The 26,550-nt window shown below is 45.1% G+C and overlaps 1 protein-coding gene across 2 annotated transcripts; it reads left to right on the top strand.

Annotated features, from left to right (window-relative positions):
* Positions 1–1,114: 1,114 nt before the first annotated feature.
* Positions 1,115–26,267, top strand: LOC105060453 (uncharacterized). Of its 2 annotated transcripts, none has more exons than XM_073260812.1 (6): positions 1,115–1,329; positions 1,588–1,818; positions 11,900–12,196; positions 12,521–12,682; positions 25,716–25,799; positions 25,877–26,267. In XM_073260812.1, exons 1-6 carry the CDS (start codon positions 1,300–1,302, stop codon positions 26,054–26,056), a joined length of 984 nt encoding a protein of 327 aa, XP_073116913.1. In that variant the 5' UTR covers positions 1,115–1,299; the 3' UTR covers positions 26,057–26,267. The 2 variants fall into 2 exon arrangements, with proteins under 2 accessions (XP_073116913.1, XP_073116914.1); XM_073260813.1 differs by having other exon boundaries at positions 1,125–1,329; positions 25,949–26,267.
* The last annotated feature ends 283 nt before the right edge of the window (positions 26,268–26,550 follow it).

Here is a 26,550-nt window from a genome sequence, read left to right as displayed (position 1 = left end):
CTGGGTTCAAGGCCCACATGGGCGGGTACTACAGGAACAGTAGTAACATGACTGGATGAGGATGAAAATGGGAGAGCGGATGAGTTAGGATCAGGAGGTGGGGCTGGAGTAAAAGCAGAGGATGGAGATGATTAGAATGTGGGGAGGCCATGGTCATATGCAAATATAGAGATAAACCTCAATGATCATAGTGGAAGGTGAATGAAGATGGAGCTATAAGAGCTTGATAATTTTGGTATGGAGGTGGTTGTGGTTCTTCTCCATTAACTATTGTAGAATGTCTTAGATATCAAGCACTAAAGTCTCTGTCTCCATCTTCGGACTTCATGATGAGGTGGATAGAGATCAGAGAAGAATAAAGTTTTATAAAAAAGATTAAAATATTTTTTATTCTAAAAAGTAATAAAAAAAAGGTTGGCAAAAGAAAGGAAATAGAAAATAATAAAAATATTATTTTTTTCAAAAAATAATAAAAAAATTAGGAGGCCGGCAATCTACAGGTGATCTGCTGCTAACTTGTTAAAAAAATAATTGGAGTATTTTAATTTTTCGAACGGTGCAGATATATTTTTTTTAATTTTTATAAAATATTATAAAAATCTACCGTAGTAGAATTCTACGTATATATAAAAAATAACTGTGGAAAGTGAGACGGCAGTGGCAGGGCAATTTTGACTTCTTCACAATATATAAAAAGTTTTTGCCAATTTATAACCCATCCCGTCATGTCCTTTCGCGAAAACATATCTATACCTACCATAAAAAATAAAAAAAATCTCTATCGTCTTCGTATACCACCTTTATCGATGGCGACCCCAAGATCAAATAGGGTGGGACGAGCACCAGAAATGACAAGCTTCACGACAAGGGATTGAAACAGTCTTATACACACATACGGCTAACAGCAATCCCACGGTTTTTTCTCACCTCGCCCTCCCACCCCTCGCACGGCCTTTCTGTTCCCAATCCTATCAATTTCGCTGCTTCTTCTGTGATCCATGGTCCAACCAATAATTTTTTCCAGGAACTGCCCTCATTTTATATATTAAAAAAAATTAATATAAACAAATATCAGCCTCCAGACAAAAACTCAACCACTCCGTTGCCAGCTTTCTCCTTCCCACGATGTCTGACGTTACTTTCTTGCCTCTCAAGTATTCAATTCCCATTTGGTTTTCTCTCTGGCATCCGTTCACCTCATAATTATCATCACTCGTATTCCAAAGCTCTTCCATTTCAGTCTCCCCCCCCTCTCTCTCTCTCTCTCTCTCTGTGCTTTTCTTCTCCTTTCCTTCCAAAATGGCAAAAAGAGCAGTGAAGTACGCTGTGGTTAGCATCTCCGTCTTTTCTAACTCCTCTTATAGACAAGGCTTTAAATCTCACGAAATGGGACTGTCTCGATTTTTTTATTTTAAAAAAATATTTTAAAATATTCTGATCAGAACGTTGAAATACGAATGGAATGATCATGTCCCGACTTATAGAATCACATCCCGTCTCCATGTCCCGACCTGAATCCTTGTTTGTAGGAACTACAAGAAATTAATTACACGGAGTCTTTTTCTCTTGTTTTTTTTTGGGTTTCAGATAGATGCCTTTACTGATACTCCCTTCAAGGGGAATCCGGCTGCTGTGTGCCACCTGGACGATGAAGTGGCAGGAGCTGTGGATGAGGAGTGGATGCAGACGGTTGCCAAGGAGTTCAACATCTCAGAGACTGCCTTCCTGACTCGCGTCGCCACCACCTTTGGTTCAGACAGCAATGGTGTTCCCACCAACCCCCGGTTCGACCTCCGGTGGTTCACCCCCGTCTCTGAGGTCACATTTGCCACTTCACAGTTCTCATGAAACATGCTACTTTCTGCATGCATGTGTACCGCATCACTGTGATGTCCGATTCAACTTTATGCAGTGTCTTTTTCTTATCCATATATAGCTCAAGTTATAACAAGGGGAAGTCTGGTTCTCTGTAGCCCAGACTTTAATTCTATAGATCCTTTTATACTTGAACAAGAGAAGTTTGACATGGGAAGCCAAAGGATGATTTTCTCGTAGATGGGCTGCGATTATTGTGAGGACACGTAAAGGCGTGTATGCAGTGCCATATCGATTATTTGTCGGAAAGATCTTGGATGTTTATACAGGATCAAAAAAAATTCAAATAATATCTTCGGACTAGCTTTTTTGATGAGGTTTTCGATTGTGACAATTGCATAATTGGATGATAACTGATGTTACATAGTTGAACCTGGAGTTCACTCATTTCCTAAGGTGTAAATCGTACCAAAAATTGTATCATTAACTTTGTTTTGTTTTTGTGGTGATCTAATGTTCTAAATAAGTTTATTCCGGCGTGGCTTGATTTCTTTGCTGATCTATGGTTATCGATCAGAATTGTTAGCAGTGTTGAGGTGATAGGACAGGCTTCATCTTTTTATCTGAAGCAAATACTATGCTGAGGATGAATACTGTTGCGGCCAATCGCCTCGTCGCCCGATCGCCGGGAAGCGTGCACCTGCAAAAGGAAGTCCGCACTGACCGGAGGCGGCTCCGGCGGGGACCCTCCGACGGTCAAGTCAGAGAGGTGACTGGGCAACAGTGAAACGCAGACAGAGAGCTCTGAGAAAGAGAGAGGGAGAGAGAGAGAGAGGAGCGAGCCTGCGTATGTGGGAGAGACGGGCGGATCGACCCTTTGCACTGTTGCCTTCCCCGGTATATATAGTAGAGCTAGGTATGGCGCCGTCATTAATGGCGCGGACAAGTGAGGAACTGTCAACTCACTGCGGACTGTCAGAGCCACCGTAAAAACGTCATGTCGCCGTGTGGCCGTCCAATAACCAGGGTTGACCCGGCTCTTGGCGGGACCATGTCCCTAGGTAACTGCGCCGCATGTCCGTGTCAGAGCTGACAACGTCTGGCGGCTGTACGGTGGTTGGAGGAGTCGGTCGACCCCAGGTCGGTGGCCAGCAGAGTGGCGTCGGACTCCTCCGTCGGTCGGCGAGCTTCATGTGGGTCGGCTACCAGACCTCTGGGTTTAGTCGGTCGGGAACGGACCGTGGAATGGCCGTAGTTAGCCGCTGATGACGTCCGTCGGCCTGTCGCCCGACCTACGATCGGCCAGTCAGAGTCGTCCGTCGGGCCGTTGGTTAGTCGGTCGGGCCCTCTGATAGTCAGTCGGTCGGTCGGGCCGCCAGCCGGTCGGGCCCTCCGATAGTCGGTCGGTCGGTCGGTCCGCCAGCCGGTCGGGCCCTCCGATAGTCGGTCGGTCGGTCGGTCCGCCAGCCGGTCGGGCCCTCCGATAGTCGGTCGGTCGGTCGGTGGGTATCCCCCAACAGTTGCCCCCCTCCACTCCTAAGTCGGGTGGAGAGCTGGCCGATGCCTTCATTCGGGTAGCAAGACCGGACGACTGGGAGTGGATTTGTCGCATGTGCAGATCCGACCATACCGCCGGCTGATCCGTTGTCAGACACCTCACGAATCCCAAGTGATCCGAACGTCTAGTCGATGCCAGAGGTCGCGCCGGCGTCAGGTGTCAGACGCCACGTCTTGTCGTCGTCAGTCGTCACGTCGGTGTCAGAAGATCGGGCGCCGGACGATACAACGTCAGTCGATCGGATATTCGGCGCCGATCGCGGGTGAGGCGTCCCATCGGAAACGCGGACCGGCGCGGGCGGCCGACTGCGGAGCCAACCCCCGCGCGCCGCGTGTCATGGTGGTTGGCCGGCGTCCGCTCCGGCATTTAATGAGGGCGGTGCGGGCGTCCCGGGGCGAAGCGCGCCGAATCCTCAGCCAACCGGCGGGCGCCACGCGTCGCGCATCTGGAGGTCTTTGGTCGGCGCGGGAGCATCTCGGCCGTCGGTCGGCCCTATATATATGGGATCTCCCGGACCCAGGACCCACACTCGCCATTTGCTGGGGGAAACTCTGTCCGGGCGATTTCTTGGTCGTCGCGGGCAGAGCTCTTCTCTACTTCCGGAGGGTCCATCGGGTTCGTGGTCCCCTCTTCTCCTTTGTCTTCCCTTTCTGCTCTTTTGGTTCCTGCATAATGACCAGGAAACCGACCCAGGGAGCTCGGTCGGGGAACCCGACCGACGACTCTCGATCGGCTCCGGAAGATGAGGCTTCCTCGCTTTCGGGGCCGAATGTCGATCAGCTTCGGGAGCACTATCGCATCCCGGAGCAGTTTCGGCTCTCCGCTCCAGGGGCCGGCGGTCGGGTCAACAACCCTCCGCCTGGCGACCTGGCGCTATATGTCGAAGACCTTCGCGCGGGTCTTCGGCTCCCGATTCCGGAGTTCGTCCGGAATCTGCTTGATTACTACGGACTCTGTCCGGCGCAGCTGGCGCCGAACTCTGTTCGTCTGATAATCTCCTTCGCGTTGTTGTGTCAGCTTTTGCCGACCAACCCTCGCGTTTCCCTCTTCCGGGCATTTTTTGTGCTCCGACCCCACCCTAAGGCCCGAGGGTGGTGGCTCTTCAACCCCCGGAAGGGTCTTGCTTTCATAACCGGTCTTCCATCGTCCATTCATGGATGGAAGAACCAGTTCTTTTTCATTTCTTCTTCTTCTCCTTGGGGCTTTCCTTCCCGCTGGGGTGTACCCCGAACTGAGGCCAACGACAACAGTCGGGTCGACGCGGACGACCGGGAGGACTTCCACCGACTCAAAGACATGTCGGTCCCGAAGCAGAGGGAGCTTGTTACCGAGCAAGCTCTCTATGATGCCGGCCTGAGTCTGGTCCCCCGAATAGGTATCGCCCGATCCCCCAGCTTTTCTTTTTGTTCGGCTTTAGGGTAGTTCTGGTCCGACCTTTGACACTGGTCGGTTTTGCAGGGACACCACCGAGGATGAGGCCGACCGATGCCGAGATTCGTCAGTTTGCCGCCGCGAGGAAGAGGCCAGCGTCGGGGGCTGGCCCTTCGCGCCCTTCCAAGAGACCAGCCCCAGTCCCGCCGACCGTGGAAGCATCGGCGACCGAGGGGTCGGAGCCGATCATAGCCCTCGCGGCTCCGACTGTCCAAGTCGAAGAGAGGCCGACCGAGGAAGTGGCCGAAGGAGTATCGGCGGCTTCGCCGCCGCGGGTGGAGCCGGATGTCGTTCGGGAAGCCGAACATCGTCCGGAGGCGTCCGCTGGCGCAACGGGGGGCGCCGGGTCGAACTCCAGCGTCCCATCGCTGCCAGCCCCGTCGGTCGGGGCAGCTGATCGGGGGAAAGCCCCGATGGAGCCCTCAGAGGAGGAGAGATCAATGCCCCCCAGCGCATACTACCCTGAGGGTGCATCGGCCTTGGCCGACCACAACCTTGCGAGGAGGTTGTGCCAGGGGATCCTCCTCCCTACCGACGTGCAGTCGTTGCGGTCTCGGCAGGTGACCGAGATGCTGTCGCGGTTCTACCCGACAATGGTGGAGGTAAGCTTCGCGTCACCTTTTTTCTTAGAAGAATTTTTGCTTGCCACATAATTCTGACGAAGCTTTTTTCCGTCGACAGCTGATCTTCACCATGTCCGAGTTGGAGGCCGGATACCGAAGGTTTGGCGACGTTCGGGCAGCCTTTAAGGAAAGGTCGGCGGCGGTCGAGGCCGAAAGAGCGAGGCTGGTCGACCAACTGCAGGAGTCGGCCGACCGGGAGGCCAAGTTGACGGACGAGGTCTCCCGGCTTATGGCCGAACTGAAGTCGGCCAAGAAGGAGGCCAAGCACAAAGGTCGGGCCGTGCGTCGTCTTCAACGCGAACGGGACGGTGCCACCTCCGAACTCCAAGGGGAACGCGAGCAACTTCGGGTCAGCCTGGGGAAGCTCGCGGAAGCCGAAGAGGAGTTGTCCATCGCCCAGATCGACGCCGAAATTGCTAGGGCCGAGGCGGAGTTGGCGAGAGAGGAGCTGGCCCACACTGAGGACGAGGCACGGTCGGCGAGGGAGTCGGCCGATCGTGTGGTTGAGGACTTCCGGGCCTCCGACCGGTACAAGGAGGAGATGCTCGAGTCGGGCTTCGCCTCCTACCGGGTCGGGTTCGAGGATGGTCGGGATGCCGTCCATGCCTTGTACCCGGAGGTGGACGTCAGCCGAGTCGTCCCGCTACTCGCCGAAGAGGAGGGAACCGAAGAGGAGGCCGACCAGCTGTCGGGAGGCGTCATCCCAGCGGAGGAAGCCGTCCCGGAGCAGGAGCCGACCGAAGGTCCCTTGCCGACTGAAGGACATCCTTCTGCCGTTGACCCAGCGCCGCTCACGGTCGAGACGCCGGTCCTTCCCGATCCTCCGTCGGTCGAAGAGATCAACCAGGACGAATGATCGGTCCAGCCGACCGTCTTCCTTTTGTTTCTTTTTGAAAATACGTGTAATCGGGCTTCGGCCCGACTTTGTAATTTCCTTCGATCAATGAATGAAATTGTCTTTTCTTGTGTCTTCTGTTTGAAATGTCTCTTATTGCTGTAATGTCGAACCCTAGTTACCAACTTAGAGAAGTCGCCAACTCGGGTAAGTCGGTAGGACTTAACCGACTTGCACAGCTCCGAAGTAGCTTGTGTCCCGACTTTAGGTCGGCTTCCAATAGTTGAAGTCGCCGGTCGGGCGCATCTGTTAAGTCGGGAGCCGACCGAACCTGGTAAAGGTTCGGTAGTCGGACTTCCGTAGATGCGTTCAGTCGAACATCGACCGACGCAGTGTCGGGGGAGCGATAGTAAGTCGGATCCCCAAGCTCTTGCGTCGGGTTCTGTGTCGTCCGACATATGGTAGCAAGCCGGATGTCGTTCGACCGACCGTCGATCGGTCGGGAAGCTGTGGGTGCGACTAAGGTCGCGTTGTGTGAAAACGGTGGTAAGCCGAATATCCCTCGACCGGCCGCAGCCTGGTCGGAAGTCGCGACAACAATCGCGCGGGCTGTCGACTCCCGTAGGTGCATCGGTCCTGGTAAGGGGCCGATGGATCGTTGAACGTCGAAGGAGTATCGACTCCCGTAGGTGCATCGGTCCTGGTAAGGGGCCGATGGATCGTTGAACGTCGAAGGATCAGGACTCCGAAATTTAAAACTGAACTTGTATTCCAACCACAAAATTCACTGGTAATACAGCTTCAAGTTGTCGGCGTTCCAAGTCCGGAGAATGGGCTTCCCCTCAAGGGTCTCCAGCCGGTAGGCCCTCGGCCCGAAGGTGTCAGCAACCTTGTAGGGTCCTTCCCAGTTGGGAGCCAACTTCCCTTGGTCCAAGGGCTTCGACACTTCCGCCTTCCTCAAGACTAGGTCGCCAGGCCTGAAGAGCTTTGGTCTGACCTTAGCGTTGTAGTACCGGGCGACCCTCTGTCGGTATGAGGCCATTCGGATTTGAGCCTTATTTCGCAGTTCGGGGAGAAGGTCTAGGTCGGCCCTCCGGCTTTCGGAGTTGTCCGGCTCGTGGTACTGCTCGACCCTTGAAGACGGCAGGCCAATCTCGAGCGGGATCATAGCCTCTGTCCCGTAGGCCAAACTGAACGGCGACTCTCCGGTCGGGACACGGGGGGTCGTTCGGTAAGCCCATAGGACGGAGCCCAGCTCGTCGACCCAGAGACCTTTGGCTTCGTTCAGTCGGGTCTTGAGTCCATGGAGCAGGGTTCGGTTCGTCACCTCAACCTCACCGTTGGACTGTGGGTGCCCGACTGAAGTTAGTCGATGACGGATGTGGAACCTGGCGCAGAAGTCCTTGAAGTCTTGGTTGTCGAATTACCGTCCGTTGTCGGTGATGATGGTGCGCGGCAATCCGAACCTGAAGATGATGGACTTTTGGATGAAGTCCTCCATCTTCCGCTCGGTGATCTGCGCCAAGGGCTCGGCCTCGACCCACTTCGTGAAGTAGTCGATGGCGACAACGATGAACTTCCTCTGGCCTAACGCCGGTGGGAAGGGGCCGAGAATATCGACTCCCCACTGAGCGAAGGGCCATGGAGCGACAATGGGAGTGATTTGGCTGGCCGGTTGGTGCTGAATATTGGCATACTTCTGGCATGGCTCGCACCTTCGGACCAACTCTGCCGCATCCTTCCTCATGGTCGGCCAGTAGTAGCCCTGTCGTAAGACCTTGAAGGCTAAGGACTTGCCCCCCAAGTGATTCCCACAAATTCCTTCGTGAACCTCTCGGAGGGCGTAGTCAGCGTCGGTCGGTCCCAAGCACCTGAGCAGAGGGAGGGAGAACGACCTCTTGTAGAGTCGGCCGTCCATGATCACATATTGCGACGCCGACCATCGGAGTCGCTTGGCCTCCGCGAGATCTTCGGGACTGGTCCCGTCGGACAGGTACCGGACGATCGGGTCCATCCAACTTGGTTCAGACGTTAGCTGCTGTACTTCTTCGACCCGATCGATGCTCGGCTGTTGGAGGTTTTCGACAAACGTCCGACCCAAAGAATCATAGGCCGACGTTGCCAATCTGGAGAGAGCATCGGCACGGGCGTTCTCCGTCCTGGGGATGTGGGAGATCTCGAAATGCTCGAGGCGGGCCACGAGATCCTTTACCTTCTGAAGATACTTGATCATGGTCGGATCTCGCGCCTCGAAGTCGCCCTTGACCTGCCCCACGATCAGCTGAGAGTCGGAGAATGCCCGGAGGCTGTCGACGCCCAGTTCCTTCGCCATCCTCAAGCCCGTGAGGAGTGCCTCGTATTCGGCTTGATTGTTGGAGGCCTTGAAGTCGAACCGGAGGGCGTATTCGGTGACTACCCCATCCGAATTCGTGAGCAGGAGCCCAGCCCCGCTTCCCTGAGCGTTGGAGGCTCCGTCGATGTGAAGTACCCAGGTGGAGATCGGGTCTGGCTCAGAGACCGAATCTCGTCCCGGGCCTTCAGCTCCCGACCTTCGGTCGGTCGTCGGGCATTCAGCGATGAAGTCGGCCAAGACCTGAGCCTTCAAGGCAGGCCTCGGTCGGTACTGAATGTCGAACTCGCTAAGCTTCATCGCCCACTTAGCGAGTCGTCCGGATGTGTCGGGTCGGCGCAGTACGGCCCTCAGGGGCTGGTTGGTGAGTACCATGATGGCGTGGGCCTGGAAGTATGGTCGGAGCCGTTGCGCGGAGACGGTCAGGGCGAAAACCATCTTTTCCGTCTCCGAGTATCTGGCTTCGGCGCCGTGGAGCTCTTTGCTGGTGTAGTAGATGGGCTGATGGGTTCGGCACTCGTTTTCCCGAACGAGCACCGAACTGATCGCCTCAGAAGATGTGGCCAAGTAGAGATACAAGGTCTCCCCGACCTGCGGCTTTACGAGCAGCGGCGGGGAAGCCAGGTACCTTTTCAGGTCTTCAAAGGCCTGTTCGCACTCATCCGACCAAGAGAAACCGTTCGCCTGGCGCAAGGTCTTGAAGAACGGGAGGCACCTTTCAGCTGATCGAGAAATGAATCGGCTAAGAGCGACGATTCTTCCGTTCAGCTGTTGGACCTCCTTCTTGGTGTTCGGATGACGCATGTCGAGGATCGCCTTTATCTTCTCAGGGTTGGCCTCGATCCCTCTCTGAGAAACGAGGAATCCGAGGAACTTCCCCGAGGTCACCCCGAAGGCGCATTTGGTCGGGTTGAGCTTCATTCGGTGTCGTCGAAGGGTGCGGAAGGTCTCCTCGAGATCCTGAACATGGTCCGGGATCTGCGTGCTCTTTACCAGCATGTCGTCCACGTACACCTCCATGTTACGCCCGATCTGATCTTTGAAGACCTTATTGACGAGTCGCTGGTAGGTGGCGCCGGCATTCTTCAATCCAAAGGGCATCACCCGATAACAGTAGAGGCCCTTGGGGGTCACGAACGCGGTGTGCTCCTCGTCTTCAGGCGCCATCCGGATCTGATTGTACCCGACGAAGGCGTCCATGAAGCTGAGCAGTCGAAATCCGGACGTCGCATCCACCAGCTGGTCGATCTTCGGGAGTGGAAAGCTATCCTTCGGGCATGCTCGGTTGAGGTCGGTATAGTCGATGCAGATCCTCCATTTTCCGTTGGCTTTCTTGACCATGACGACATTGGCGAGCCAATCGGGATACGTGGATTCTCGAATGAAGCCTGCTTCGAGCAGCTTGTCCACTTCTTCGTCAATGGCCTTCTGCCTTTCTGGGGCGAAGGACCTTTTCTTCTGCCTCACCGGCTTCATTGTCGGGTCGATGTTGAGTCGGTGAGTAATTGTTTCTGGAGGGATGCCCGACATATCTGCTGCCGACCATGCGAATATGTCGGCGTTGGCCGTCAGCAGCTCCGCCAGTCGGTGGCGTTCGGTGTCGGGCAATTGAGACCCGATCCAAACTTTTCTGTCGGGATTTTCTCCTATCGGGATCGCCTCGAGCTGCTCGGCCGGCGAACCCCGCTCTTCCTCCTCCCGTTGATCCAGTTTGTCGATTGTCAGGGGATCCTTTGTCTCGTCACTTTGGACGGAGATTTGGAAGCATCGTCGGGCGAGCTGTTGATCTCCGCGCATCTCCCCGACTCCGTTTTTTGTCGGAAATCGAACAAGGAGATGGTACGTCGAGACGATCGCCCTGAGGGCATTCAATCCGGGTCGCCCGAGTATGGCGTTGTAGGCCGAAGGGACTTGGACGACCGCGAAAATGAGGGAGACTGTGCTTTGCCGTGGTTCGGTACCGACCGTCACGGGCAGGGTGATTTCTCCTTCTGTCGTGACGGTGTCTCCGGCAAAGCCGATCAAGGGCGTGGAGACCCTACTAAGTCGATCAGTCGGTAGTCGCATTCGGGAGAAGGTCGAGTAAAACAAAACATTTGTCGAACTTCCGTTATCAACAAAAATTCGTTTTACATCATAATTGACTATTGTCGCCGACACAACAACAGCGTCGTCGTGGGGAGTCTGGATGCCCCGAACGTCGTCTTCTGAGAAGGTAATCACGTCGTCCGGGCGCGGCTTTTTCGTCGGCTCTCCCCCTGTAGACGTCCCCGATCCCAGTCGCTTGGAGATCATGTTGATGACTCCCGCCGTCGGCTGGTTAGTCGGCGCCTCTTCAGTCGGCTGGGGGCGTCGATCGGCAGCCGGTCGGGTCGGCGGACCCTTTCGAAATTTGTCGAGATACCCCCGGCGGATGAGATTTTCGATCTCATCCTTCAACTGGATGCATCGCTCGGTGTCGTGGCCGTGGCTCCGATGGAACCGACAGTACTTCCGATGGTCGAGGCCCTTTGCCTTCAGAGGCGGAGGCCGTCGCAGGTATTCTTCCCCTTCGATCTCCATCAAGATCTGCGCACGGGGAGCGGAGAGAGGAGTGTAGGAGTCATACCTGGGACGCACCGGCCTCGGAGTCTGTCGGCGGGGTGATTTTTGGATCTGTCGGGGTGGAGAAAGCCGACTATTGGCCGGTGCCAACCCATCGCCCCTCACCAATCGTGAGGTATTGTCCGCTCTGGAACGGGGCCCGAGCCTTTGACCCGGTCAACACCCCGCCCCTCACGATTTTGCCCCGCAAAAGGCGCCTCACGTGGGAGAGGGAGGCTGGCAGTACTTAAGCAGTAGAAACTCTTGCAATTTTCCGGTATGGGACTTTCGGGCTCGAAGCCCCCGATGCCCATCCCACAACAGAGCCCCCCTGCAAGAGAGGCTACTGCGCAGGTAGGGGACGGGTTCCCACAGACAGCGCCACTGTTCGAGATCTACTGCCCAGTCGTGCCAACCCATCGCCCCTCACCAATCGTGAGGTATTGTCCGCTCTGGAACGGGGCCCGAGCCTTTGACCCGGTCAACACCCCGCCCCTCACGGTTTTGCCCCGCAAAAGGCGCCTCACGTGGGAGAGGGAGGCTGGCAGTACTTAAGCAGTAGAAACTCTTGCAATTTTCCGGTATGGGACTTTCGGGCTCGAAGCCCCCGATGCCCATCCCACAACAAATACATTAAATGATGTTCTATATTTTTAATCCTTTATGCCGGTTCTAATGTTGAATTTTGTGGGATTCTTTTTCAGGTTGAACTTTGCGGTCATGCAACATTAGCTGCTGCACATTACCTTCTCACTTCTGGTGTGGTAAAATGCGACGTAATTGAGTTTGTTACGAAGTCTGGCCTTCTGACAGCCAAGAAAGTTCAATTGCCTTCAAAGTTTTCTAATAATGAAGCAGATGGACGCTTCTATATCGAATTGGATTTTCCGATGGTTCCGGTGGTAGAATGTGATTCTACAGAAATCCCATCGATTCCTGAAACTTTGAACGGAGCAGCAATGGTCAATGTTCAGAAAACAGCGACTGCAAATGATCTCATTGTACTTATTGCCTTCTCATCTCTAACAACTGGTCATGTTGATTAGAATTGAAAATATGGTTTCCTTGGTATTCATGTTTAAAGTATGGTAAATGATTTATCAGTGTACTGCTTTGGGCTACCACTGGAAGAGTTCCATGCTGGAACAACTTGAACTACCTCTGTTTTCCACCATGAATCCATCATGAATAATCATTTAAGCAATTGTTGGAAGGATTTCTGTTCCTTTTCTAAGTAGTTTGCTGCTTCAATTTAGTAATTTCCCCTATTTGTTTCTGCCACACCATGCAGTCTTACTCATGGAATTCAAATTCATGTTTGATAGGTGGAACTCGCTTCAGGAAATGAAGTTGCTGGCATACATCCAAAGTTTGATGAGTTACAAAATTGTGCTGGGGGAGGGGTAATAATAACAGCAGCTGCTCCTTCTCAATCTGGATTTGATTTCTTCACTCGGTTTTTTTGTCCCAAGCTAGGGATCCCTGAGGTATTCATCTAATATCTCTCATACACTTTCTAAGTTTATTTAAATAGCTGATTTTGGAACATTTTAAGAGATTGACATCATTCTTTTTTTCACCTATATTATAACCAAAGTGGCACATATCACATGTATGAGCAGAACTTTGTATCTTCTATCAGCTGATTTCAGATTTTTCCTTTCTTTTGCATCCATACAAATTTGAATGACAAAACCTTTGTTTTCATATGAAAAGCAACTTTTGTGCCAGCATTCAGGCCACCTTCATGTACAATAATCCTGAAATTAAATTGCATTTGTGGTGCAAGGCAAAAGCATTTGTTGTTATGATTAATGTTGTTTTCTTCTTCTGAAGTTCAAACTGAATTCCACTTTCATGCAATTTTTCATAATTTGTTCTATGTGATGAAAACTGGTTACAGTGTTTACATCAATACTAGTATTTTAGATCTATGATACTATCAAGACTACAAAGACACCGTGGATTTCAGTTGTCAAAGATGGCGCTGAAGAAATTTTAAAGAGCACTTTAGTCAAGATTTATGGCTCAAATTCAATTCGATCTATATGTCTCTCGTTCATTGCTTCTCATATAAGTCCATTTGTTTTGCAACCGACACTCCATTTTGTTAAAGGCATTAGGTTAAGGATTTCACACATGGTCCATTTGTGGTGATTTTAACGTAAAAGTGCTGCAAGCAAGCATGTATATGAGAGCTGTAAAAGACAGTCTCTCGTATGGACATGTTTAAACATTTTGAGAAACAAGTAATACCACTTTGTCGCAATTGTGCCTATTTGGTAGACAATATGCCCCCAAATATCATCTTTATGCACTTATGGCTTGGCCTGGGCTCAAGAAAGGAAATTTTGATGCTCATTTAAGTATAGCATGTTGGATGTATGTCCTAGAAGCTAATCTTGACTGACACATTTCATATCTCTAGGACATGATTTTGTACTTATTGGGCAGTTATATTATCATTCATGTCTGTGTCCATGAATCATTCAAGGAATTAACAAAATGATGACACATTTTTTCAAAGAGTTGAGAATTTGAGGCATATGTCATTGATGGTTGATTCCTAAATTGCTCCTAGTCATAGGATCATCATGGGGATGGTGATTGATCCGGATAGACCAGTGCACGGATCGCTTCTTTCAGACAGATGGGTCTCGAGTCTGCAATGTAGAGACACTGGAGCGAGAGTACAGGTGGTTGTTAGAGAACAACTAGCATTGAGCGTGACCAATACGAGAAGTCACATGGATGTCTGCTCACTCATTAGTGACTTTCTCGATGCTGCAGTTGTATGACTGATCCTTTGATCTGAGATGATACTACTGCTCGCAATGAGGCTGTTGGAGTTTGGCTGACACATCAACGTAGGTCTCAAGAAGCTCTTGTATTGGATGTTGGCGACGGTTGGTCTACTGTAAGAGTGTGGTGTGCATCAAGATGGGATCTATCAACCCTAGCAGAAGGGAGTAGTCCTATGAAATTTAAGAAGCTGAGTCCTTAAGTCTATAGTCATAGCAGTGTGATTGATGGAAAAGAATTTTCATAGAATCACATATGGACTTAAGCTGATTGAATCTATCATATGACCGATATTGAGGTTTGACGATTTATTCATGACCTGTTATTTAGTCGGAACTTACGATAGAGAGACTGAATCACACGTTAACTACACCTAGAGGTTCATTTCAGTTCTACTGGGTTGCCATTACATACTGCTATGTGTCATTAGTAGATTGTGAGAGCTCACTAGGGTTGTTCTGGATCGACAATCCTTATTGAGTTAGAGTAAAATTATTCTAATCCATTGAAAAGAGTTTCAATGATACGATAATAGAGATCATTGTATGTCTCACTACTAGATAGAATTGAATCTATGAGGTCACATAACAAAGGAATTAGGTCTGGAATAAGTAATTGAGCTTATGAAGTGTCAATTGGGTTTAGAGAAATTCATTGGGTTCATGGTAACCTTGCTGGCACATGATTGGATCCAATTCTTCTTTTCGTTGGGATTATTTATTTGATAAGTTAATTTTAACTTAATTACCTGCTAATAATCTATATGAATAAGATTAATGAGACTTCAATTATTGGGTGTTTAAGATTATGGATCACATAAATTAAGGGTGCAAGTCCCTTATGAATCTTCTTGATAGTTATCATGGGGCACCACCTTGATTTGATCAATTTGGACATGTTCATTGATTAGAAGGCCTTTTGTTTTCATATGGGGCATCTCTTGGATATGTTTTGGGGTGTCTAATTATGGGTGCAAGGGCTCCAATTGTTGACGCCTAATGGGCTTCTTAATATAAGTTGGATAACTTAAGTTAATAAAAATCCTAATGCAAGTAGGACTGTATTATGAGATTGAATAGGATTCAATCCTTATGCCTATTTAAAGGGACCTTCCCTAAGATTCCTAGAGCATCAAAACCAGCAGTCCTTCACACCCAAAGGCTCTCCCCACGCCCTCTCTTCCTCTCCCTCTCTCCTCTTGGGTGTTCTATACACCCCTTCCTTTGGGACGTGCATCCCAAGGAGTTCCATACCCAAAAGAGTTTGGGTGCCTCTTTCTTGTTGGTTTCTAGCATCTGGTATCAGCATATAGTAAGGAGAAACTCTAGAAAAGAGGAGAAGAAGAAGATCAAGGAGAAAAATCAAGTGTTGATCGTGATTCAGACTTCGTTCGGATTCAGCAGGCTGAATTTTGGAGAACCAAAATTTAGATTAAAGAGAACTGTTCCAGGCTGATCCCGAGTGGATACTCGTAGAGGTCAAATATTTATGTGGCTAACAGAGAGCCTCGTCTCTTTCAGATCTAGATTTGAAGAAAGAAATTGTGAAATAGGTATGTGATTTAATCACAATCTAAATTTCGGCATATATCAATTTCAATATATGAAATAGATCCATATGGTTTTATATTTTTATGCATGCAAAATTCAAATTAAAAGTATTTTAATCTTATTCTCCGCTGCGGTATTTAGAAAATAAAAATTTTGAAACACATATGCATGCATCAAACCCCAAAATCCAACGGCGATATCAAAGCCACGGATTTTCATATGCTGAATTTTAATATACATGTTTTTGAAAAGGTTTGAAAATTAATTTTTTTTTTATATATGAGATGTATGGATGGATCTTCAAATCTAAAATTTGATTTTAGATTTAATTCTAGAATATATAGTTGATATGTTAATACATGCATAGATCTAAAAATTGATCTAGAAAGAGTTCTAGTTCATGTGAAATAGATACATGCATGATATGTAATTGCATATTTAAATTATAAATTTGGCTTTAATCTGATCTATAATTAGTATATGAGATATATGATATTATGTTTAGATCTAAAATTTTATTTAAGATCTGATTTTACATGCATATATGTGATATATATTTGTATGTTAGAACTTGAAAATTATTTTCATGTTTTAATACTTACTTTCATGCAAAGTATTTAGATCTGAAATATGATTTTAGAATCTGAAATTTATGTTTGTGTATGAGGATTTTGGTTATGGAAAAATCAAAAATTAGGTCTTGTAATAGGATTACATCTAAATTTTTTGATTTGGGACATATGGGTCTAATTCAATTAAGTAATTGGTTAAACCAAATCAAGTGTTGAATTAAATTAGATCAATTAAATTAATGATCATACAATTGTTGTTGATCAAATCGATTGAGTCCAATATGTAGAATCGATTAATCTAAGGACTTAATTTGGCTTGTTGATTTAAGCCCGATTCACTTGAGCTAACCAATTCTGATCAATTATCCAATTGATGTCTAAGGCAAGTAATTGAAAGGTGGTTATTTAATTGGTTCCGTTCGCTTATCTGATCAATTTATTGGTGTCTAAAGAAAACAACGAGAGGACCCCCACTAATCTCCACTTACCTGACCAATTTGAAAAATTGAGTCACAAATATAATTGCTTGGTAGTTTGATTTAGCCCATGTCAATTACATTAGTCATGTGATGACTGATTAGATGAGACCTAAATTCAAATCTCTTCACAAAATATTAAGTCCAAGGTCTTCCACTGTTGTAGATGTGCGGATGTGCTATCGATGTTGATTGTTCTCGGCTTGCATCGAAAATATGCGACCACTCTATTAGTAGAGAGTTGCTGCGGGGTAAAGATGGGGTTGGGCCCAATAACTATTAGGTGAGGAACCCAATGATGGCTTTACATCTGCTTGTGAACAATGGGTCTGACTTAACTAAGAAGTGCGGACAATAACTATTAGGTGAGCCCACATGATTTAGAGACTAAGTGGCTGCAATATGCTTAATGAAATATTTGGATAAAGAGTTATCCATGCATCGGTGTTTATTCGTGTTACCAATGACTGTTAGGTGAGGTGCACGGCATCGGTGGGACCGCAGCATCCATTAGAAAGTCAATTATCGCGTTAGGGTTTTCGTTTCTCCATCCAGAGAGTGTGGGAGTTCTGATAAAATAGTGGGAGTCTCTTTTTGCATCTAAAAATTTTTAGAGTAAAATTATAAAATAAATACAAACACCTAATTAGAATCTTTGTTCTCTGCTGTTCATTGTGTGAGTTTTCAATCCTCTAGCTTGAATCCTAGATATCAACTGATTAACCAAAATCAAGTACATAGACTGACTTGCAAACTTAAGAATTGTTCTTAATTTTAAAAAATTAAGGAATGTTCTCTACTAGGTTATTCTAATGTTAACAATCTATCCAACCCATAGTTAATGAGCTATGCTTGACGAGTGGATGGATAATGACAATAAAGATAGGTGCTATGCATGAGTACATGTACACTGTCAATGACATACTGATTTATCCATAACTGTTGTGAGGTGATCAGAGTCGCACAGCGCATGTGATGCATGATGGACAGTCAGTCTATGATCGTTATTTGATAATGATCGAGGACATTAAAGAGCTTAAAAGGCTCGACATGACCATACATAAGGAATTGCTTATAGATTTAATCCTGTGATCCCTGATTAGTTTATATGGATAGTTTATAGTAAACTACCATATGAAAGACCATCATGGTACTTTATCTGAATTGATCAAAATGTTGATAACAAAAGAACCTTGAAAGAGTTCAGAGGTAAATACCTGGAGAGCCTAAAGAAACAAAGATACATCTAGAGTGGGTATGTCAAAATTGCTCGATACTGTCTTTATGATTTCCTCTTCTCCTAGTTGAGCTACAGACTCTAGTATAGAGTCGATGGGAAGGTAGAGGGCTAAGGAAGTAACCCTTGAATTGGTTATAGGGCAACAGTTGCTGCTGCAGCCATGGGTATCTGTCCTTTGTGATCATCGTTTGGATTTAGTTCTTAGAGACAGTCTCTATCATTTGCATGTTGATGCATATGTGAACTTAATTGAGCAATTAGTGAATACCATTGGATCTAAGAGATCCAAGATTGAGATAAAATTTAAAGTATATGTGGAACCTATAACTAAATCATATTGGAGAAAAAATGATTAACAAACTGAAAAAATATGAGCTTGGGTTTATTGACTGTTGAGTCAAATCTAGTTTGTGCATCATCTCTTTGAGAAAATATGATCAAGCTACTCTTGTGGGACAAGAGGAAAAGGACCACTGAGATACTTATTTTTGTACACATTTGATGTGTGTAGCCCATGTGATGTGCTAACCAAGGAGTTGTCTCTACTTTGTATATGAGATACAAATCTGAAATTTTTGAAAAGTTCAAAGAATTCAGATGTAAGTAAAGAACAAATCGAAAAATTTCTGAAGGTACTTCAATCGGATCGAGGATGCAATATCATTGAAAGAAATTTCTCGATTATCTCATAAAATGGTGTTGTTTCATATTGGACCCTTCTTAGTAAATCTCAGCTTCATGAGATAAGAAGAGTCATGGGACTATATAAGATATGATCTGGTCTATAATGAAATTCACTGATTTATTTATATTTCTTTAGGGATATGCTTTATTGCTATGAAATTGGGTTCTCTCTAAACTTGTTCCTACCACACTATATAAGATATGACATGGTGAAAATTGAATTTTGATTATTTTGAGATTCAAGGATGTCCAACCTGTGTCTAGGACAGTAGATGGATATGTTAGAGGATAGGTCTATAAAGCTCTTCTTAAAAGAGTTTGGGATATTACTTTCTGATGGGATTACAATGTGATTGTGACTCAATGCTACCTTCTTGAAAAACTGTTTAACCAAAATGAAGTAGTGGGAGAAAAGTTAAGCTCTGAGAGAGTCTCTGAAGAGCAGGGAGCCTTGGGACCTTAAGAACATATTAATCATGAGCCAATAGATGTGTATTCCTCCTCCATCTCATACACATAGTAGGATCTCCAATCCTCTCGAAAGGTATTTGAGTATGCTTAACAGAGGATGTAGAGAAAATCGTTTCTCATGGGAGATAGGAAACATAGAGATGATCCCAGAACCTATAACGAGGCGATGTGAGACATCGACTCCAAGAAAGGATGTGAAATAGCTTTTCTGAGTAGAGATCTTTTAAAGATTACTATATGGAATAGCCTATGGATTTCACTTCTTGTGATAGGTGATCATAAAGACCACAATAGCCTTGGAGTTAGAACATTTATTTCAATGATATGATCAAATTGTTTGATCAGATATGAAAAATTATGGATTTCAAAAGGGTCAGTGGGAGTGTCCAATACTGACATCGGTTAAAATATAGTTGAATATAGATTTCTTCATGAAACATATAAAGTGAGCGTCCTAAAGATCTATAGAGATAGATGTAATTGGATGCTTGTGTTTTCACAGATAAAATACAGAGATCGGATGCTGAAAGTGTTCAGCATAGAAATCTTGGAGAGGGATCTGCTACCCTCTCAGGCATAGTCATATGCCATAAAGTACTTGAACTGATTATACAGTGATTGACACAAGTAGATATCAGTTGTATCCAGGCTGTAAGTGCTGGATTGCTGTGAAAACATCCTTAAGCTCTTAAGAAGAACTGAGGACATGTTCGGAGAAGAATCAAAGCTAAGAGTAGGAGGATACACTAATTCAGACTTTATGTCTGATGTTGATGGTAGAATGTCTACATCATGGATGTGTTCCTATGTCGATATTTTGGAAGGATTTCAAATAATCGATCAATGGATGCTGAGTACAATGTAGATGTGTAGGATACATTTTGGTTGTAATGTTAGCTGCAGAATTAGATGTCATACTATCAGATATCGTGACACTATACTGCAAAGATAATGGCACCATAGCTCTTGCTAAGGAGTCTAGGTTTCACCAGATATCCAAACACAGAACAGCAGAATACGCGACTACCTCGAGTAGAAATATATAGAGGTGCAGAGAGCAAACTTCACTTGTGATGTGGATGACCCACTGATAAGTCACTTGGCTAGCCTAAGACTATAGTCTGTTTTGTGAAGATAGGGCTTGGTACATGGCAGATTGGTTTTAGTGCAAGTGAGAGATTGTTGGATGTATGCCTTAGAAGTCAATCTTGGCTGACACATTTCATATCTCTAGGACATGATTTTGTACTTATTGGGTAATTATATTATCATTCATGTCTATGTGTTCATGTATCATCCAAAGGATTAACAAAATGATGACACATATTCTCAAAGAGGCATATGTCATTGATGGTTGATTCCTAAATTGCTCCTGATCATAGGATCATCATAGGGATGATGATTGATCTGGATAGACCAGTGCACGGATCGCTTCCTTCGGATAGATGGGTCTCGAGTCTGCAGTGCAGAGACACTGGAGCGAGAGTACAGATGGTTGTTAGAGAACTAGCACTGAACGTGACCAACACAAGAAGTCACATGGATGTCTGCTCACTCGTTAGTAACTTTCTCGATGCTGCAGTTGTATGACTGGTCTTTTGATCTGAGATGACACTATTATTCACAGTGAGGCTACTGGAGTGTGACTGACACATCAACATGGGTCTCAAGGAGCCTTAGTGGATGTTGGCGACAGTTGGTCTACTGTAAGAGTGGAGTGTGCATCAAGATGGGATCTATTGACCCTAGTAGAAAAGAGTAGTCCTATAAGATTTAAGAGGCTGAGTCTTTAAGTCTATGGCCATAGCAGTGTGATTGATGGAAAAGAGTTTTCATAGAATCACATATGGACTTAAGCTGATTGAATCTATCATATGACTGATGTGGAGGTTTGACGATTTATCCATGACCTGCCATCTAGTCGAGACTCACGATAGAGAGACTGAATCATACGTTAACTACACCTAGAGGTTCATTTCAGTTCTATTGGGTTGTCATTACATACTACTAGGTGTCACTAGTGGATTGTGAGAGCTCACTAGGATTGTTCTGGATCGACAATCTTTGTTGAGTTAGAATAGAATTATTCTAACCTATTGAAAAGAGTTTCAATGATACGATGATAGAGATCATTGTATGTCTCACTACTGGATAGAATTGAACCTATGAGGTCACACAACAAAGGGATTAGGCCTGGAATAAATAATTGAGCTTATGAAATATCAATTGGATTTAGAGAAATCCATTGGGTTCATGGTAACTTTGCTAGCACATGGTTGGATCCAATTTCTCTTTTCGTTAGGATTATTTATTTGATAAGTTAATTCTAACTTAATTACCTACAATAACCTACATGAATAAGATTCATGAGACTTCAATTATTGGGTATCTAAGGTTATGGATCACATAAATTAAGGGTGCAAATCCCTTATGAATCTCTTTGATAATTATTATGGGGCGCCATCTTAATTTGATCAATTTGGGCGTGTCCATTGATTAGAAGGCCTTTTATTTTCATATGGGACATCTCTTGGATGTATTTTGGGGTGTCTAATTATGGGTGCAAGGGCTCCAATTGTTAGCGCCTAATGGGCTTCTTAATGTAAGTTAGATAAGTTAATAGAAATCCTAATGCAAGTAGGACTTATATTATGAGATTGAATAGGATTCAATCCTTATGCCTATTTAAAGGGACGTCTTCTAAGGTCCCTAGAGCATCAAAACCAGCAGCTCCTCACACCCAAAGACTCTCTCCACGCCCTCTCTTCCTCTCCCTTTCTCTCCTCTTGGGTGTTCTATACACCCCTTCTTTGGGATGCGCGTCTCAAGGAGTTCCATGCCCAAAGGAGTTTGGGTGCCTCTTCCTTGCTGGTTTCTAGCATCTGATAGCAGCATATAGCAAGAAGAAACTCTAGAGAAGAGAAGAAGAAGAAGATCAAAGAGAAAGATCAAGTGTTGATCGCGATCTAGGCTTCGTTCAGATTCAACAGGCTGAATTTTGGAGAACCAAAATTCAGATTAAAGAAGACTGTTCCAGGCTGATCCCGAGTGGATACTCATAGAGGCTGGACACTTGTGTGGTTAACAGAGAGCCTCATCTCTTTCAGATCCAGATTTGAATAAAGGGATTGTGAAACAGGTATGTGATTTGATCACAATCTAAATTTCAGCATATATCAATTTCAGCATATAAAATAGATCCATGTGATTTTATGTTTTCATGCATGCAAAATTCAGATTAAAAATATTTTAATCTTATTCTCCGCTGCGGTGTTTAGAAAATAAAAGTTTTGAAATACATATGCATGCATGTGGCTCAGGCATGATTTTGTTTTTTGTCTGAAAGTCTAACAGATTTGATTCAAGGAGTTTGATTGCATACACAAAATTTGAAAATGCAAATGTGAAGAACCTACTTGTCATTGACCCTACACAGAATTTAATTACATACCATTGCACCTAATCTTGGAGCTCATGATGCACATGCAAGAAGCTGATGTTACATGTTTGCATGTTCATGGAAGCTCTAGGCACCTTGGCAAGTGAGTATAGTCTCAAGTCTGTTGCACTCATGCTAGTTGATGCTGCAGCAATTTACACCCATGGAAGCAAGGAGAGGCTTGTGCATCCAACTGTAGGTGTAGTGTCACTTGCATAAGTGGCCAGTGTCTCTGTGTTCTCAAGTATTAGGCGTCGCAACTTCCAAAACTTCTCGACCAGCATATATGTATGCATGCATATTTCATCCTGTATATCAGCCTTGATTTGATGCTTAAACAGAAGGAAAAATTGAAGAGTAAGTTGACAGAGATATGCTATCCAAGAAATATATGAATATATCAGCCATGATTTTGCATAGTATTTTGATGGTATTTTTAGAAGAAAATAACCTAATACGATCCGTTTAAAGAACCCAAAGCTTTAATAACTATAAAACGCAAACAAGCATAAAAAGGCTTTTAAAGATCAGACCTTGTTGTAAGGGTAAATTAAATTTCAAATTAAATCTTAAGGTATTTAAGAAGAAAAAGTGAATTTAGAAGCCAATTCCAAAAGAAACCCAACATCCTTAAAAGCACTAAATCTCAGGCCCTAAATCTAAATGGGACAAAATTACTAGTGTTCAGAATTTAGCTCAAGCAGCTCCATTAAAGATGGGGATGAGATGGGGGGATGGGCAAAAGAAGGGCTAGATGCTTTTCATAATTACCACGGAATTGAAAAAAAAAAGGTTTCAACTATTCTCAGGATAGATTCGAGATGTTGTGGTGAAGTTGCACGTTACCACAATGTCTACTAAAGATTCACCACATATAGTTGTGCTTCCTAGAGCAATTCTTTGTGCATCGTGGGCGGTGTAAAAAATCCGACATGGAGCACACCGCCTTGTCCGATTGATCCACATAGTAACTACTTTTCAATACGCATTTAATGCTTGTAGATCGATTTTTTTGTTTAAAAATTTTATGTGACGAAAATACCCCTATCTTTTGAAAGAAAATTATGACATCCTGTGGCGTATTATACGTCAGGATGTCACAATATGGTCCAGGATATCATAATGTGGAAGGAGCATTTTTGTCCAACCACTTTCTAACGCATATTTAATGCCTGCAGATCGGCTTTTTCATTGAAAAATTTTGAATGACGAAAATATCCCTGTTCTTTGAAAAAAATTATGACATCCTGTATATATTATGACATCCTGCGTTATATTATGACATCCTGTGGACAAAAATTATGACTTTATAGACGTAGGATGTCATAATATGGATATAAGATGTCATAATTTTATCAAAAAATAGGAGTATTTTCGTCATACAAAATTTTTAAACAAAAAGCCAATCTGTGGGCATTAAATGCATGTTGGAAAGTGGTGACTACATGGATCAATCAGACAAGACGATGCACTCGGATTTTCGACACCGCGTGCAGTGCACAAAGAATTTGTCGTGCTTCCTAACAAGCTTTTTTGAATTGTTGGTATTGCAGCCAAGGGCTCGTGGCTCAGATGGATGGGATGGGTCGGTTCTCTGCACTCACCTGTGCGAGGTATTATTCGCTTTGGAGGCTGCTTCACATACACTCCCCCGCATGGCTTTGTCCTTTAAAAGGCACATCATTAGGGGGAGAAAAGGCCTCGATCTTATATAAGCTAGAGTCCTCCTTGACTCACAATCGATATGGGACTAAAAGTGTCGTTCTCCCACAACAGTAGTCCTTCAATGGGGATTGGGTCTTCCCCTTCTTCGGGAGGAGGTCCTATAAGGTCAGGTGTCAGGCATGAGGTCGGGAATGTTACAGTCAAGGGCTCGTGGCTCGAATGGATGGGATGGGTCGGTTCTCTATGCTCGTCTGCGTGAGGTATTGTCCGCTTTGGGGGTTACTTCGCATACACTCCCCCATGCACTCACCCGCACAGTTTTGCCCTTTAAAAGGTGCCTTATTAGGGGGGAGAAAAGGCTTCGATCCCATACAAGCTAGAGTTCCTTTTGATTCACAATCAATGTGGGACTAAAGATGCCATCCTCCCATAATAGTCGGTATCATGGAAAGGATTATCAGTCAGTACTTGCTTCATGAAAGTTTTAATGGTAGTAGATATAAGAGGTTTTGTGGAATAGGTGTCAACAAAAGATTGCTGATGTGTTTATTGTTAACTTGCATATTGCCCTAATGTCAGCTAAAGATTCACCGGATATTGTTGTGCTTCCTAACAGGCTTATTTATATTGTTAATGTCATGCATTTTCAAGGGTAGATATGAAATATTTTGTGAAATAGCTAGAAGCATATGCTTCATGATATTTTGTACCGATCCGAACTGGCCAGTACATCTCGCACCGAACCATACCGGTGGGAAGCCGGTCCAATTCAAGTTGGATTTTCAGAAAATGGGCTAAATCGGACCGAACCAATAGGTTCGGTATGTTATCGGCCCGAACCACTTGATATGGAGCGGTTTAGTCCTGTTCGGTACGGTTGAGAGTTGGTTTGGCCCAATTTTTTTTTTTTTTAGTGTCGGTGGGTGAGCTTTTTTTTGATTTTTTTTATTATCGGTACAGCAAGGTATAGTCCGGTATGGTACGGTATGGTATCATACCAGTCGGCAACAGACACAAATTCTAGTTTCGAGTTCGCGAACCTTGATATGCTTCTTGCGAAAAACTTCATTTGCTAAATATGATCATTATCATCCAAAACAACATGCAGCTGTAAGATCAATTGAAACTACTCAGTCTAATTTTCTAGGAAAATATTACTTTTTTACTCGGTCTATTTATCCACAGCTATTAGGAATAAGAGATTAGAATCTTGTGTCACAGTAATCGTGGAAAATATTCTTATACATGCAAATGTAATTATATCAACTGCAAACAGGAAACTGGTGAATGTTTTCATGTAAACTCATTAATGTTCCATCAAAATCGCAATTAACATCATAATGTCCTCTAGAGCACTCCCATTTATATACCTTTCTTCTCATATAAGGAAAGCTGCAAAAGTTTTACATGCCATAGTTAACAACCAGAAACTACTAAACAGCAGGACAAATGAATACTTTTACAGACCTTCTGCTTGTTTTTCTAATGCTTTTGAGAGATGTACAAGTCTGACATATTTTCAGGACAAAGATTGTGATGTCTTAAATCTTTTGGTACTCCTACAAATGGTTCAAGGATGATAGAAGTTATCCTCTCTCTTAACATATGTTGCATCTCACAGGATCCTGTTACTGGTAGCGCACATTGTGCACTAGCACCCTATTGGAGTAAGAAGCTGGGGAAACACAATCTCATTGCTTACATGGTAATATTCTGAATTTATCTTCATGTGAGAATAAATTATTTAGTGATTTCCTTTAGGAAAGAACATTGTTATTGCAGGTTGGACGGTCCTTATTTTTCTTCTTCTTCTGGAGTGTTTATTGTGTTGTCATCTCTTGTATGCTTGAGCAGGCTTCTCCAAGGGGTGGGATATTGGACTTGCAATGGGAAGAGGAGACAGAACGAGTAAAGATTCGGGGAGAAGCTGTTACTGTGATGGTGGGCACTTTAGTGGTCTAGAATTTTAGGCTTCTAATAGCAGAACATGTCACCAGTCCATTGCTGAAACTGTTTCCTTGCTGAAACATGGTTTTGTTGGTTTAATTTGCTTGGAACTTAGATCTTCCCTACAAAATATTTGCCTGATTGTCTCAATGCTTTCTGCTTGTGTGGATGATTAAATTTGTTGGTTCTGCACATATTAATACATCACCAAACCAAATTTCAACTAGTTCAATCTTCTGAGGAGAAGGATAATGTTACAAACTAAATGATGCCAAATTTTTGAGTATATACCCAATATACAGTAGTTGATATATAGCTGGCAAACCTCAAATAATTTGTCTGCGGGACATTGTAAATTAAGATCACCAACAAGTGTAGTTATTGATTCAGTAATTTAGACATTGTTTAGCGAATCACAAATGGATGTGAATGACACATTATGAAATTTTTGAACATTGGAAATATCTGAAAAATTATAAAATGGGCACTGAATATTGAAAACTTATATC

Source organism: Elaeis guineensis, chromosome 7 (assembly GCF_000442705.2).
Source record: "Elaeis guineensis isolate ETL-2024a chromosome 7, EG11, whole genome shotgun sequence".
Classification (NCBI taxonomy): Eukaryota; Viridiplantae; Streptophyta; class Magnoliopsida; order Arecales; family Arecaceae; genus Elaeis; species Elaeis guineensis.
This window is presented reverse-complemented; position numbering and strand designations above follow the sequence as displayed.